Genomic DNA, 12764 nt, shown 5'->3' with positions numbered 1-12764 from the left:
AGGCCTGAGTCTCTTCGTTTTCTTATCACTTATTGAACCTTTTGTGTTTTATAATGCAGACAGTCGCTTTCCTTTTGCTGGAGGACAAACTGACTCGTTACACCACCTTGTGGCTCAAGGTGGTATTGCATCTATTTAACCTGGTAGCTTCATTAGATTTCACTATAATTTTTGAAGTGAACCGATTCAAGCAGGAACAAACGTGTCGAAGCACAAATATTTATTACAACTTACAAAATAAAAGGACAGTAATGTCTCCACCCCCCCCCCCCCCGCCCCGCCATCCCCCCCCAAAAAAACTGTACAGATTCACAAATCTCTTACAGTAAAGTCGAATTTAAGTGCAAAATGTTTGCTAGCAATAACGTACAGACGGGTGACGGATTAAAGGGAATAAAAGTGTTCTTTGCTAACGCGTCGGCGAATCGTCTCACTCGACGCGTACGTCTGCAGATCTGGAGGAGGAAACCACGGTTCCTCCAACACGTCTGTCCGTTTTCTACACCGTTCAGGACGCTGGAGCTAATCCCAGGTTACCGAACCAGATTAACACACACACACATACACACACTCACAACAACGGGACATTTACACTGAAACCATAAAATAATCCCTTCATCATCCAATCCAATTAGATTAAATGTCAAACTACAAAAAAAATATGAGGAATTTTGACCGAACGATGTTGGAAGTTGGCTTATTGACCAAACAACAATGTTTCGTCACTTTCCGGAAGGTCAATGGCTTAAATCTGCTCATCTTCTCCATTTGCTCAATACACCATCTGGTGGTGCAAAGTGGTACTGCAAGAATAAAACCCGCAAACTCAAGCTGGTTTAACTGGTCTCCAGGATTTTTAAAAAAATCCTTATTTGAGGACGTTTTAATGCTTTTAGAGGTTAAATCGGTTTGATTTTGTACAACTTGAGCTCTTGGCGGGACGAAACGGAGCCGGTGAATCCCGTCAACACACGCACTCGTCACGTACAACTTTCCACACATGCGATCGGCTTTCCAGCGAAAACTTTTCGCCGACTTCCTGTCACCCGCTGCTTTAAATTCGTCAGACCTCAGCGACGTCTTTCCCTTTTATATTTACACAAACGAACGAACCCCCACCCCCCCCCCCCTCCCCACACAAGTTTTCCCTCTCGCCGCCTGGATACAAAACCTCGGAATGTTAAAAAAAAAAAAAAAAAAAAAGCCTCCTCGCCTTTAACTCGTCACCCGTCTGCACTTCAAACACAGTTCAGCATCAATAATCAATCATCCTTGTTCTTCTACAGCAAACAGTAGCCACATCGGGGTAAAAAACAAACAAACAAACAAGCAGTAGTTTGACCGGTTCCCTTTTTTTTTTTTTTTTTAAACTACGGTACAGTAATAATACAGCAGGCAGACTGGAGGAGGTCAAACCACCGACGTCTCAACAGACGACCTACGACTCGGCGAGAAGCATCAAGACCAGCTTTCTTTTCTTTTCTTAAAAGGAAAATAATTATTATTAGAATAAAAATAAAAATTAAAGACGCACAGCTGCATAGAAGACGTGGTCAGTGTGTGTTGTGAGGAGGGGGAATGTTGTGTGTGGCGCACGCCCGGGTCATGTGACACGGGTGGCAGAGCAGGTGACAGTCCAGGGGGAAGCACTGCGAGCCGGGCTGGTCCGAGAGCTGCTTCCCACACTCCTGGGGGGGAGGGGGGGGAGGAGGAGGAGGAGGAGAGGAGGAGGGGGGGTAGTTTAATACAGTACTGCTAGTTATTCTACATTTGTACACACTGTTGAGTCGCAGGAGACGTGGACTCACCTCGCAGTGGTAGCACTCAAAGTGATAATCCTTGTTCATCGACACGACCCTGAGGATCTCCTCACTGCCCTGGAACACACAAAACACACATTATATATACATAAATATATATATATATATATATATATATATAACATGAAACATCTTAAACCAGGGGGGTCAAACTGGTTTCAGTTGAGGATCCACATCAACCTGATCTGACCTCTGACCTCTGGAGGGCCAACAAGTCAAATATAACATGTTAAAATGCAGATATGGACAAATGTCAAAGTCTTTCCTTCTTTTGATCCTTTTGCAAGAATTTGCCAGTTTATTCTGAAATATACATATTAAAAGAAATCAGATATTATTATATTTGCAAAAAAAAAAAAACCCTCAGTCACCTGTATGTGGATATCGTATTTCTATTCAGGATTAAAACAATTTGTCATCATCTGGAAATTGTTTTGAGTTTACGTGTCTAAAGTTTCACTTCACATAAGTTGGACTCATTGTTTAATTGTGAAAGGGGTTGCGTCATGTGACCTCCACAGATGCATTAATAAATTCTGACCAAGGGCGGTTTTGAATGTCATTTTTGACAATCTAGTGTTTTTAGATCAGCCTCTGTCAGTTTTCATATTTATACTTAAAAAAAAAAAAATAAAAATCCCATGGCGGCCGGATTAGATCCTCTGGCGGGCCGCTTCTGGCCCCCAGGCCTCATGTTGGACACCCCTGGGTTAAATGGTCCTCATACACACTGCTGTGCAGTAGACTAGAATATAAATCTTATTAGAACTAATCCCATCGTCATTATCAGCAGTTTTTTCTACCCTGTTAAACTGTACTTCCTGTAAAGTTGCCATTAAATTTTGTATAATTTTTTTTTTATTAATCCTATTGTTTAGCTGATTAATGGCACTTGTGACGGTCCACGACGGGGAGATTTTAACTCACCTCTGTGGGTAAGATGGGCTGTAAACAGGCGGCGCACTTCGGGGCAAAAGTCCTGCAGGATGAAAGGAAAATCGTTTATTTCATTAGAAATGTGCATCAAGTCTCCACGCCTGGGAGACACGTCACACTTGTTAACGGAGGAAAATATGAATAAATAGGATCCATAAATCATCATTTTAATGGGTTTTTTGTGGATTTGATGGTTGCCATGGCGATCAGTCTGATCACAGAGTCTCGGGGTAAATGATATCCTCTCATCCCGGGTCAGCGTCAGGCTTTTTTCTTTTTTTTTTAAACAATTTTCTTAAATTAAATCAGATTAAACCGAGCTGAGAGAGATCGTCATGGCCGCCATCGCCGCCGCCGCCATTAGAGAACGCCTTACTTGTTGTAGTCGGCCACGCAGTAGATGTTGCTGTGCTGGTCCACGGTGAAGGGGACGCCGTCCAGCGCCTTGGAGCACATCACGCAGCGGAAACACCCGGGGTGGTACGAGTTCCCCAGAGCCTGCAGGATCTGACACCAAATTAAAAAAATGTAAATAAAAGTTTAGAGAAATAACTCGTGTAAATAACCGCTAGCTGACTTATTTTGTTTGTTTAGGCGATCAAATACATAATTATAATGGAGGTTTTTCTGTGCTGCAGTAGCAGCTGTATGTCACCGTACAGTGACATCTAGTGGCCACAGATGGCATTGACACTATTTAAAAAAATTATTTTATTTTTTTTGAAATTCCGTCGCAGTTCAGTCAGTTCTATAAATTATTGATGCGAAACGTGTCACCTGAATTATAAAGTGGGTGTTTTTCGATAGCTTTTACTGATCGACGGCTTAAATTCATCATCATTTCGTATTTTGCGTTTCCGTTGGACGTGGAAGTTACGTCATCAACTTTTTGAGAAAACCTCGAGTCCAGAAAATACGGTAATAATCGGATGTTGTTCCGTATGCTAACAGCCGCGTGTGAAGAGGGACGGAGCCTGATTATAGCGGCTCCATTAAATCAGCCACACGACGGCTAAATTCCTCGCCGTCCTGCTAAAAGCTTCCGCTTAAAACTGCTTCCTCGTCGTCGCTGTAAAAAAAAACGACTCGAACTTCATCGTTTCCTGAGAAACTCTCCGACATTTCTGTTTCGGGGATTCAGACTCGGGCTTCTATTTATATTTTGGGTCTTACGCGGTTCAAATATGGTAAAAACACTTTGACGCTAATCGCCGCCGAGACTTTTTTTTTTTTTTTTTTTCCCCCGTCTCTTTATTTATGAAAAAAAACCCAAAGCAAACATTCCAGCGGAGGAGAGCCGTGGGAACCTCGAGGAGGAGCGTCACCGAGTTTATACTCCGCCGGGCACCACCCAGGAATTCTGGGAAATGTAGGACGTGAATCCAGATTAAATATAAACCCAACGAGCCGAATGTCCCCCTGCGATCGGAAACAATCCGACGTTTAAAACTTAACGACGTGCAAGTAATCATATTTATAGAGACATACCTACAGTATGCGTGTGTTATAATATTTGTGTGTAATGATATTTGCATGTGTGTAAAATGGCATTTGTGTGGGTGATGATATATGTGTGTGTGAAAACTACGCTGAAGAAAAAATTCAATAGACAGCCTGTCAGTCAACACTGAGGGGGAAAAAACCCCAGACTGTGTTGTTGCAGAGCAAATTCCACTTGCAAAAATAGACGCACACACACACGTCTGCGTTCGTCGTGAAGGACGAGGCTGAGTCGGTGTATGAGGGGCCTTGAGGAGTGTGTGTGTGTGTGTGTGTGTGTGTGTGTGTGTGTGTGTGTGTGTGTGTGTGTGTGTTCAGGATCCAGATCCCTCACCTGCTCCAGAATGAGGTGGCCACACACGCTACACTTCTCCGCCGCGGCCTGGAATCCCGAAAACTGTAATTATAACAAAAGATTATCACGAGTGTGTGTGTGTGTGTGTGTGTGTGTGTGTGTGTGTGTGTGTGTGTGTGTGTGTGTGTGTGTGTGTGTGTGTGTGTGTGTGTGTGTGTGTGTGTGTGTGTGTGTGTGTGTGCGCGTGAGCCAAGAGACGGATGACAAAACACGCCTTGACCTGGACTCTCACCATGTAATCCTCTTTACAGTACACAGAGCCGTTGACATTGTAGAAGTCCTTGTTTCTCAGGGTGCGGCCTGCGGAGGGACACCACAGGAGGGGTGAGTGACGAGGCCGCGGGTTAGTGCCTCAATATGAACACTACTTCATCACAGTCAAGTACAATTATCCACAATGCTAATGCTAGGGGGGGGGAAATGCGACTTGCGAATCGACTCGCACGTGTGCAGAAGAATATTTGCCCCGTTTCCATGGAGACGGGAGTTATAGCTTTTTCAAAAAGTTGTTGTGATTTGCCCCGTTTCCATGGAGACGAGAGATATAGCTTTTTCAAAACGTTGTTGTGATTTGCCCCGTTTCCATGGAGACGAGAGTTATAGCTTTTTCAAAAAGTTGTTGTGATTTGCCCCGTTTCCATGGAGACGAGAGTTATAGCTTTTTCAAAACGTTGTTGTGATTTGCCCCGTTCAAAAAGTTGTTGTGATTTGCCCCGTTTCCATGGAGATGGGAGTTATAGCTTTTTCAAAACGTTGTTGTGATTTGCCCCGTTTCCATGGAGATAGGAGTTATAGCTTTTTCAAAAATTGTGATTTGCCCCGTTTCCATGGAAACGGGAGTTATAACTTTTTAAAAAAGTTGTTGTGATTTGCCCCGTTTCCGTGGAGACGGGAGTTATAGCTTTTTCGAAAAGTTGTTGTGATTTGCCCCGTTTCCGTGGAGACGGGAGTTATAGTTTTTTCGAAAAAGTTGCAATTTGTGCCATTTTCCACGGAGACAGTGTTTTTAAAAGTTGCGTTGAGTTTTCCTCCCCCCACCTCGTTGTGATTTGCCCAATTTCCACGGAGACGGAGAATTTTCAAAAAGTTGCACGTTTTCCCTCGTCAAGACGGAGTCGTAGCTTTTTTCCGAAAAAAGTTGCGATCGGGCGCCGTTTCCGCAGAGCTCGGGTCAGAACGTTTCCCATTTTCCCACACAGTTTTCAAAATGATCCGATCTGCCTCGTTTCCATGGAAACGGGAGCATTATCAAACTTTCCCCCCCCGTCATTTTCACAGAGACAGAGTGAAAAACTTTTTTTTTGTTTTAAATCACAATCTGTGCCGCTTCCATGGAGACGGAACCTTTTCAAAAAAATTGCGCGTTTCCACGGAGACGGCGCCGGGAGCAACTTTTTTTTAAAAAAGTTGCGTTCCGCCGTCCCTTGAAATTCAGCGGAAGTTTTTCCGTCTTCACTTGCAGACATTGTTGCCAGCGGCTCCTCGGGTGTTGAAAGCATCAAAGCTGGAGGAAAGTTACTTATTACCTAATCGTATTCAGTTACTTGGGGGGGGGGGGGGGGGGGGGGGAGGGGGGGGTTAAAGTACCCGGGTACTTCATGGCGGTTTTTTTTTTTAAACTCACCACAGGAGACGCAGGTGAAGCAGCGAGTGTGGTAGAGGTTGTCCAGGGCCTGGCAGGCGTTGTCCGCCCCGTACACGCCTTTCCCACACTTCACACAGGTTCCTGCAGGCACAGCGTGGGGGGGGAGGGGGGGTGGAGGAGGAGGAGGAGGGGGGTGGGGGGGTGGAGGGAGGGGAACAAACACAAACATGCATTTAGCCACAGAGTAATCGCCGCGGCTCGACTCGCCTCTTTAGCACTTTGTTTTACGACGCGTCGCGGCAGAATGCGTCTGAAATCCTGGAAATCCTGGAATCCTGGAAATCCTGGAATCCTGGAAATCCTGAACTCCACACAAAGTGTCAACACTTAAATCCTCCGCCAGGATTCTCACACACTGAAGCCCCCGGCTGCCCGTTTGGCTCGTCTGTTATTAGAGGGAAACTCCACCGGATCTGACTTCTCTGCTGGAATGAATGACTCTCTCTCTCTTTCTCTCTCTCTCTCTCTCTTTCTCTGTGTCTGTCTCTCTCTTTCTCTGTGCCTGTCTCTCTCTGTCTGTCTGTCTCTCTCTCTCGCTCTGTCTGTCTCTCTCTCTCGCTCTCTCTCTGTCTGTCTGTCTCTCTCTGTCTGTGTCTGTCTCTCTCTGTCTGTCTGTGTCTGTCTCTCTCTCTCTGTCTGTCTGTCTCTCTCTGTCTGTGTCTGTCTCTCTGTGTCTGTCTGTGTCTGTCTCTCTCTCTCTGTCTGTCTGTCTCTCTCTCTCGCTCTCTCTCTGTCTGTCTGTCTCTCTCTCTCTCTGTCTTTCTCTCTCTCTTGCTCTGTCTATCTCTCTCTGTCTGTCTGTTTCTCTCTCTGTCTGTCTGTCTCTCGCTCTCTCTCTTTCTCTCTCTGTCTCTGTATGTCTCTCTCTCTCTGTCTGTCTCTCTCTCTCTGTCTGTCTCTCTCTCTCTGTCTGTCTCGCTCTCTGTCTGTCTCTCTGTCTCTGTATGTCTTTCTCTCTCTCTCTCTCTCTCTCTCTTTCTCTCTCGCTCTCTGTCTGTCTTTCTCTCTCTGTCTGTCTCTGTATGTCTTTCTCTCTCTCTCTCTCTCTTTCTCTCTCGCTCTCTGTCTGTCTCTCTCTCTCTCTCTCTCTAAATTTCACTTTAAACCCCATATTTAGAACAATCTGGAGATTTAACTCGACGGCACTTTTCGTTTTTCTTTTTTTTTCTTCCTTCGCTCTTTCTGCTTTGAGCCATAACCACACAGGAAGTCACCAAATGATCTCTTCTCCCGCTTCCTTCCAATCCTCCTTTAATGACAAATAATCGTTAAAAGTCTACCAAACAAAAAAAACAACAACAAAAGGTCTTTTTTTTCCCGTCACGCCTGTCGGAAATGGCTGAAAACATCTAATCTGGAAGGAGTGAGGTCACTTTGACTTCAAAGTCCTGGGTTGTGTTTGTTTGAAGCTGGGAAAATGTGTCCTTCCCAACTGGGAGCGTTCCCATTTCCAGGCGTTATCAGTCCTTCCTTCAGGAAGGTCGTCTGCGTTTCCAGCTGGAGGAGGGGTTTTGTTTTGGAGTCGTGTCATTTTCAGTCAGAGTGGTCAGAGTGGGAAAACTACACCAGGAGGTGGGAAACTTCCCAATTCAAACTCTGGAACTGGAAGATTCCCACTATGAAAGTTAACTGTTCGTGATCTAAACTGGGAAATGGGATCTTTAACGAGACGTGACCATGTCAGTTCCCAGCTGCAGAAACAGGGTTCAACATTTATATCTGGCTTTCTTTATGCCTTCATGAATAAGTGGGAAGTGGGAAATGTCACAGTCTGAAGTGGGAAATTCTGTAAACTAGGAAATCTGACTTTCCAAAGTGGTAAAATTCCAATTTCCCAGCTGGGTTTTGCTTATCATGTAATGTAAACCGCTATTATTGGTACAAATTAATATACTTTCCAAACAAGCTTAAATTAATGTTTTTATTTAGTTTAATAGTTTTTCTCTCGCGTTCGCGAAGAACCGGGAAGTGGGAGTGATCCAGTTTTCAGGCGGGAAGAATGTTTCTTATTGAGCTTGAACTGGGAACGTATGGCCTCGTTTAGACGACGACAAAAAACGAGCATACCTGCTAAATTTATTTATTGATTTTTCTTTTTGGTGTTGCGACGTGAAACGTTGTTTAACCTATAAAATAATGGAGAAACTGTAAATAATGACGCCTTCTGGGTCGGAAATCACTAAAAATGCGACTTTTTGTGCCAAGTTGCTTTAAAATGTCCATTTATTTCTGTTTATTTCATGTTGCTTAATATTTGTTCCGTTCTAAAAATCGGTGAAAATTTAAAATGCAAAGCGTTTTTTTAACTCTCCGTTTTTTTTCTCTCTGTCAAATATAAGAAATTCAACATCAGATTGTTTATTTTCAAGTAAAAACAGAAAACAACATTTTCCTCCAGAGGGTTTCAAGACTCTGGGATTTCTCCTGGGACTTTTATTTTGACGGTCAACGTAACAACACTCCTCCCATCGTTATTGTTTACTACGTATTGATTGTGGCGTCCTTACAAAACAAAACGACTCGTAGCCCCGGTGAGATAACCGCGTCGTTTTCTGCGCTCCTGCCGTTGCCGTGGGAACGCAAAACGTTTCTGAAGCGAAAACGCAGACGCGGCGCTTTTTCGCTTCAAACGAGGGCCTGAGGTGGAAGAAGTTGGACATAAAAACTCTTTTTTTTTTTTTTCGTATAATAAAACATCAAAGGGAGTTAAAACAACAGCAGCTGAATATAAACTCGATTTAACCCTCCGTTTTAACCCTGTATCCCATCATGCACCTCTCAGATCAACCGACTTGCGTGCAAAACTTCTTCTTTTTTCTTTTTTTTTTTCCACCAAACAAGAGAAAATCATTACGAAAAAGGATTATTTTGTCGCGTCCCTCCATCGCTGACGCCTTTTATTTTGACTTCCTGTTCTCAAACTAAAGCGGGGTTTGTTTTTCGGTTGAGTCGAGTCGTGACACCTGAACGCAGGTGTGTGCGTGCATGTGTGTGTGTGTGTGTGCACGTCCATCTTTCACGCCTTGCAGCCTCTGATGTCTCGGTGAATGGCTGAGAGGAGTACAGTATTGTGTGTCGCCGCAGGGCGCACATACCTGAGCAGGAAAACAGGCTACGGCACACACACACACACCCGCCTCTGCACACGCCGAGGCAGCAGCACACACACACACACACACACACACACACACACACACACACACACACACACACACACACACACACACACGCATGACTCACAAATGCTGCGTTACTGTGGCCTGAAGTCACTCTGGGGAAAAACACACCCTGCCCATGAAGAAACAATACACACACACACACACACACACACACACACACACACACACACACACACACACACACACACACACACACACACACACACACACACACACACTGTAATACACTCCTGCCTGAGCCCTAATCTCGTGAGTCACAATAAAGGCCAGAGCTGTGTTTATATGGAACCGTGTAATTTGTGTGTAGCAGGATTTTTTTTTATTTTTTTTTAAAAGATGCGCTGCATCGGCCTCCTGAAACCATCGACGCGCGTCTAAAAACTCGCCGACGACTCAGTCGCAGGTGCGGCGGCTACTTTTTTTTTTTTTTTTAAATAATTTTCACGTTTGGCGTCTCGTCTCTGCATGTGCAGCCTTTTCCTTCACGCTCGCTTCACTACGACCCTGCAAGTCCCTGCAGGTTCCGCGGCACCGTCCGTGCATCCGCACCGCTCTTTCAACATTTAATCCCTCCATCCATCCATGCAACCCTCTCATTTACTGGGGGGGAGGGGGGGGGGGGAGTGGGGGGTATCTGTGATGTGACAGCGGGCGGCAGGCGGGACGGTAATAACACGGCGAGGGGGCGTGTGCGAAGTGAGGACGTGATCGCATGAATCTGTGTCGACGAGCAAATTTCCTCTGAGGAACTGAAAACTGCTTTGTGATGTCACGAGATGAAAGTGCTGCTCGTGGCAGCCATCTTGAAAACTAGGCTCAGGCTTATCGCCATCTTTGCCCGCTTTAGACAAACAATTAAAACACATTTTTTTTAAAAAGTGATCTCACCGAAGAACTCCTGCCGGTTCTCGCCCGTCTCCCGTCCGGCTCCGGGCTCCTCCTGAGGTTTGGCGGGGCCCCCGGCCGTCGCGGACACGACGGTTGGCGTGCCGGCTTTGGAGAGCGCCGTCAGGGCCAGAGACTGCTCCTTCAGCCGGAGGCCCACCAGCAGCCCCTCGCCCTCCAGGACGGCGTCCCGCAGCAGGAGCCGGGTCAGCTCCTCCTGGTACTGGGTCCCCGGCAGGTCCGAGTACCGGGCCCGCTCCCCCGCCGCCCCGGCCTCCTTGCCTCGCGCCGCCGCCTGCCGCTCGTCCCACCACTCCGGCCCTGCCTGGTAGCAAGTGGCCGCCGGGCTCCCGACGGCGGGCGGGTAGGAGTGGCGGCTGTCCTGGGCGGCCGGACGCATCCCGCCCTCCAGGTACTGAGTCCAGGCCTCCACGGGGGTCATCCCCACCCTGCCCGGGCCGCCGCCGTACCCCGCCGCCGAGCCGCCGCCCTGCATGGAGGGCGAGTGCTGCTGCGGGGGGAGTCCGCCGGACGCAGAGTAGCGCGAGTCGTAGCCGAGGCTGATGCCGCTGGTCCGGTTGCTGCTGCAGCGGCTCCCCATCGGGCTGCCGCTGCCGCCGCCGCCGCCGCCTCCGCTCGCCGTGCTGGAGGCGAAGCTGGACCGGGGGCTGACCAGCAACGACTCCTGCAGGCTGAAGGACGAGCACGGGCTCAGCGTCGGTCCCGGCGGGTAGAAGAAGCCGCCGCCGGTCACGTCCGACGGGCGGTGCGGCGGGTGGGAGAGGGACGCCGGCCGGGCGCTCTCCCACAGCTCGCCGCCGGTGCTCAGGCGCTTGTAGAACAGCGCCTCCTGCAGCGACAGGCGCTTGTGCCGCTCGGGCTCCGACAGGTACGCCGGCTCCGCCAGGCCTCCCCCGCCGCCCCTGGGGGCCGAGCCGTACCCGGCGGCGGAGGGGTACGGCGGCGGGGCGGAGAGCGGCGGCGGCTGGGAGAGGAGCTGCTGCCGCCGGACCAGCTGCTGCAGCTCCAGCGAGTAGCGCCGCTGGTTGAGGGAGGCCTTGGAGCCCAACGCCGCCATGGCGTCGCACTCGGGCCCCGGGCCCGACTCCCGCCTCAGGTGGGAGTCCACGCCCTCCCCGAGGTAGCAGGACGCCCGCTGCTGCGGCGAGGGACGCCTCAGCGGTGCCAGGGCGGAGGGGTGAAGCTGCTGCTCGCCGTCTTGGACCGCGGCGGCGGAGGCCGGCGTGGCGAGGAGCTGGGAGGGACTCAATCCCATCCCTCCTCCTCCTCCTCCTCCTCCTCCTCCTCCTCCTCCTCCTCCTCCTCCTCGTCCATTGACTGGAACACATGCATCGCTTGCGGTCGCCGAGGCGAGCGAGAACTGGCCGGCTCTGGCGGGCGAGGCGGCTGCAGGGCCGGGCGCCGGAACGCCGCCCCCGCCGCCGCCGTTGGCGTTGCTGTTGTTGGAGTTGCTGGCGGCGTCGTGCTTCTTCTTGGAACTGTGGAATTTCACACTGCCCGAGTCCGTCAGCTTCAGCTTCTCCAGCAGCTTGCTGATCGGCCGGTCCATGACGGGAGGACGTATTTATTTACTTGCTCGTGCCTGAGTAACGTCTTCAAATCCCCTTCGCCACGACTCAAGACGCCTCAAAGTCCCGGGACTGACCCCTCTTGTACGCGCAGAATAAATACAGACGACATAAATAAGACTTTCTTAGAGACATTTCAGGGTGAAGTCCTCTGAGTCATCCGGCTGCAGCTCGTGTGGAAACCCCACAGGCAGGTAGCACAATCCATGGGCTTATTACAGGGTTACCACACACACACACACACACATCCAGGATCCAGACCTAGGGCCGGGGAGGGCCTCCTCTCTGGGGCCCCGTGTGGCCCCACGCCCGCATCCCGGGGCGAACGGAATATATATACTCGCGTGGAGGAGTCGGCGTGATGAGGTGGAGGAGCCTTTCGGGTTTCCCTTTTTAAACACACAAAGCAGCAGGAGGAGGAGGTGGAGGAGGATGATGATGGTGAGGAGGAGGAGGAGGAGGAAGAAGAGGTCCGGCAGGATGCACTTCATGTGGGTCCAGTGAGGAGGGAGGGGGGAGGGGGGGGGGGGGGGGACTCGACTCACCCGGCTCCTGCCATTCACCTCAGGGGCCACACGTCCTCCGGGAGAGCCGAGCCGAGAGAAAACCCCCTCACACGTCCGTCCATCCGCCCGGTCCGGGGAAAGGAAAAAAAAAAAAAAAAAACCTGCCCGGGACTCGGAGGCTGAGTAGCGGGTAACTTTCCGGAGGAGTGTCCCGGGGGGAGGTTGGGGAGGTTTCGGGGGGTAAATGTGGAGAAAGAAGCGGCTCCGTTACTTGTAGAATCCCTCCCCGTGTGCCCCGCACGGTCGACAACTTTGTTTCTTTCTTTCTTCCCCCTAAATAATTACTTAC

At 49.2% G+C, this 12764-nt stretch overlaps 1 protein-coding gene across 1 annotated transcript; it reads right to left on the bottom strand.

Annotated features, from left to right (window-relative positions):
* Window positions 1-1154: 1154 nt before the first annotated feature.
* On the bottom strand, window positions 1155-12764 carry ajuba (ajuba LIM protein). Its single transcript, XM_080519328.1, has 8 exons — window positions 10324-12764; window positions 6236-6337; window positions 4844-4911; window positions 4591-4653; window positions 3133-3263; window positions 2748-2799; window positions 1809-1877; window positions 1155-1688 (listed from the first exon to the last, which is right to left on the bottom strand). Exons 1-8 carry the CDS (start codon window positions 11888-11890, stop codon window positions 1554-1556), a joined length of 2187 nt encoding a protein of 728 aa, XP_080375454.1. The 5' UTR covers window positions 11891-12764; the 3' UTR covers window positions 1155-1553.

This window comes from Blennius ocellaris (assembly GCF_963422515.1).
Source record: "Blennius ocellaris genome assembly, chromosome: 23".
NCBI classification, from domain to species: domain Eukaryota; kingdom Metazoa; phylum Chordata; class Actinopteri; order Blenniiformes; family Blenniidae; genus Blennius; species Blennius ocellaris.
This window is presented reverse-complemented; position numbering and strand designations above follow the sequence as displayed.

What these genes read in the sequence shown, in the direction of transcription:
- ajuba (XM_080519328.1), bottom strand. Translation starts at nt 11,890, where the DNA reads ATGGACCGGCCGATCAGCAAGCTGCTGGAGAAGCTGAAGCTGACGGAC. An exon ending in AGCCCATCTTACCCACAGAG is followed by an intron (nt 1,878 to 2,747) that starts GTGAGTTAAAAT and finishes TGTGTGTTCCAG; the next exon opens with GGCAGTGAGGAGATCCTCAG. An exon ending in TTGAGTGCTACCACTGCGAG is followed by an intron (nt 1,689 to 1,808) that starts GTGAGTCCACGT and finishes CCTCCCCCCCAG; the next exon opens with GAGTGTGGGAAGCAGCTCTC.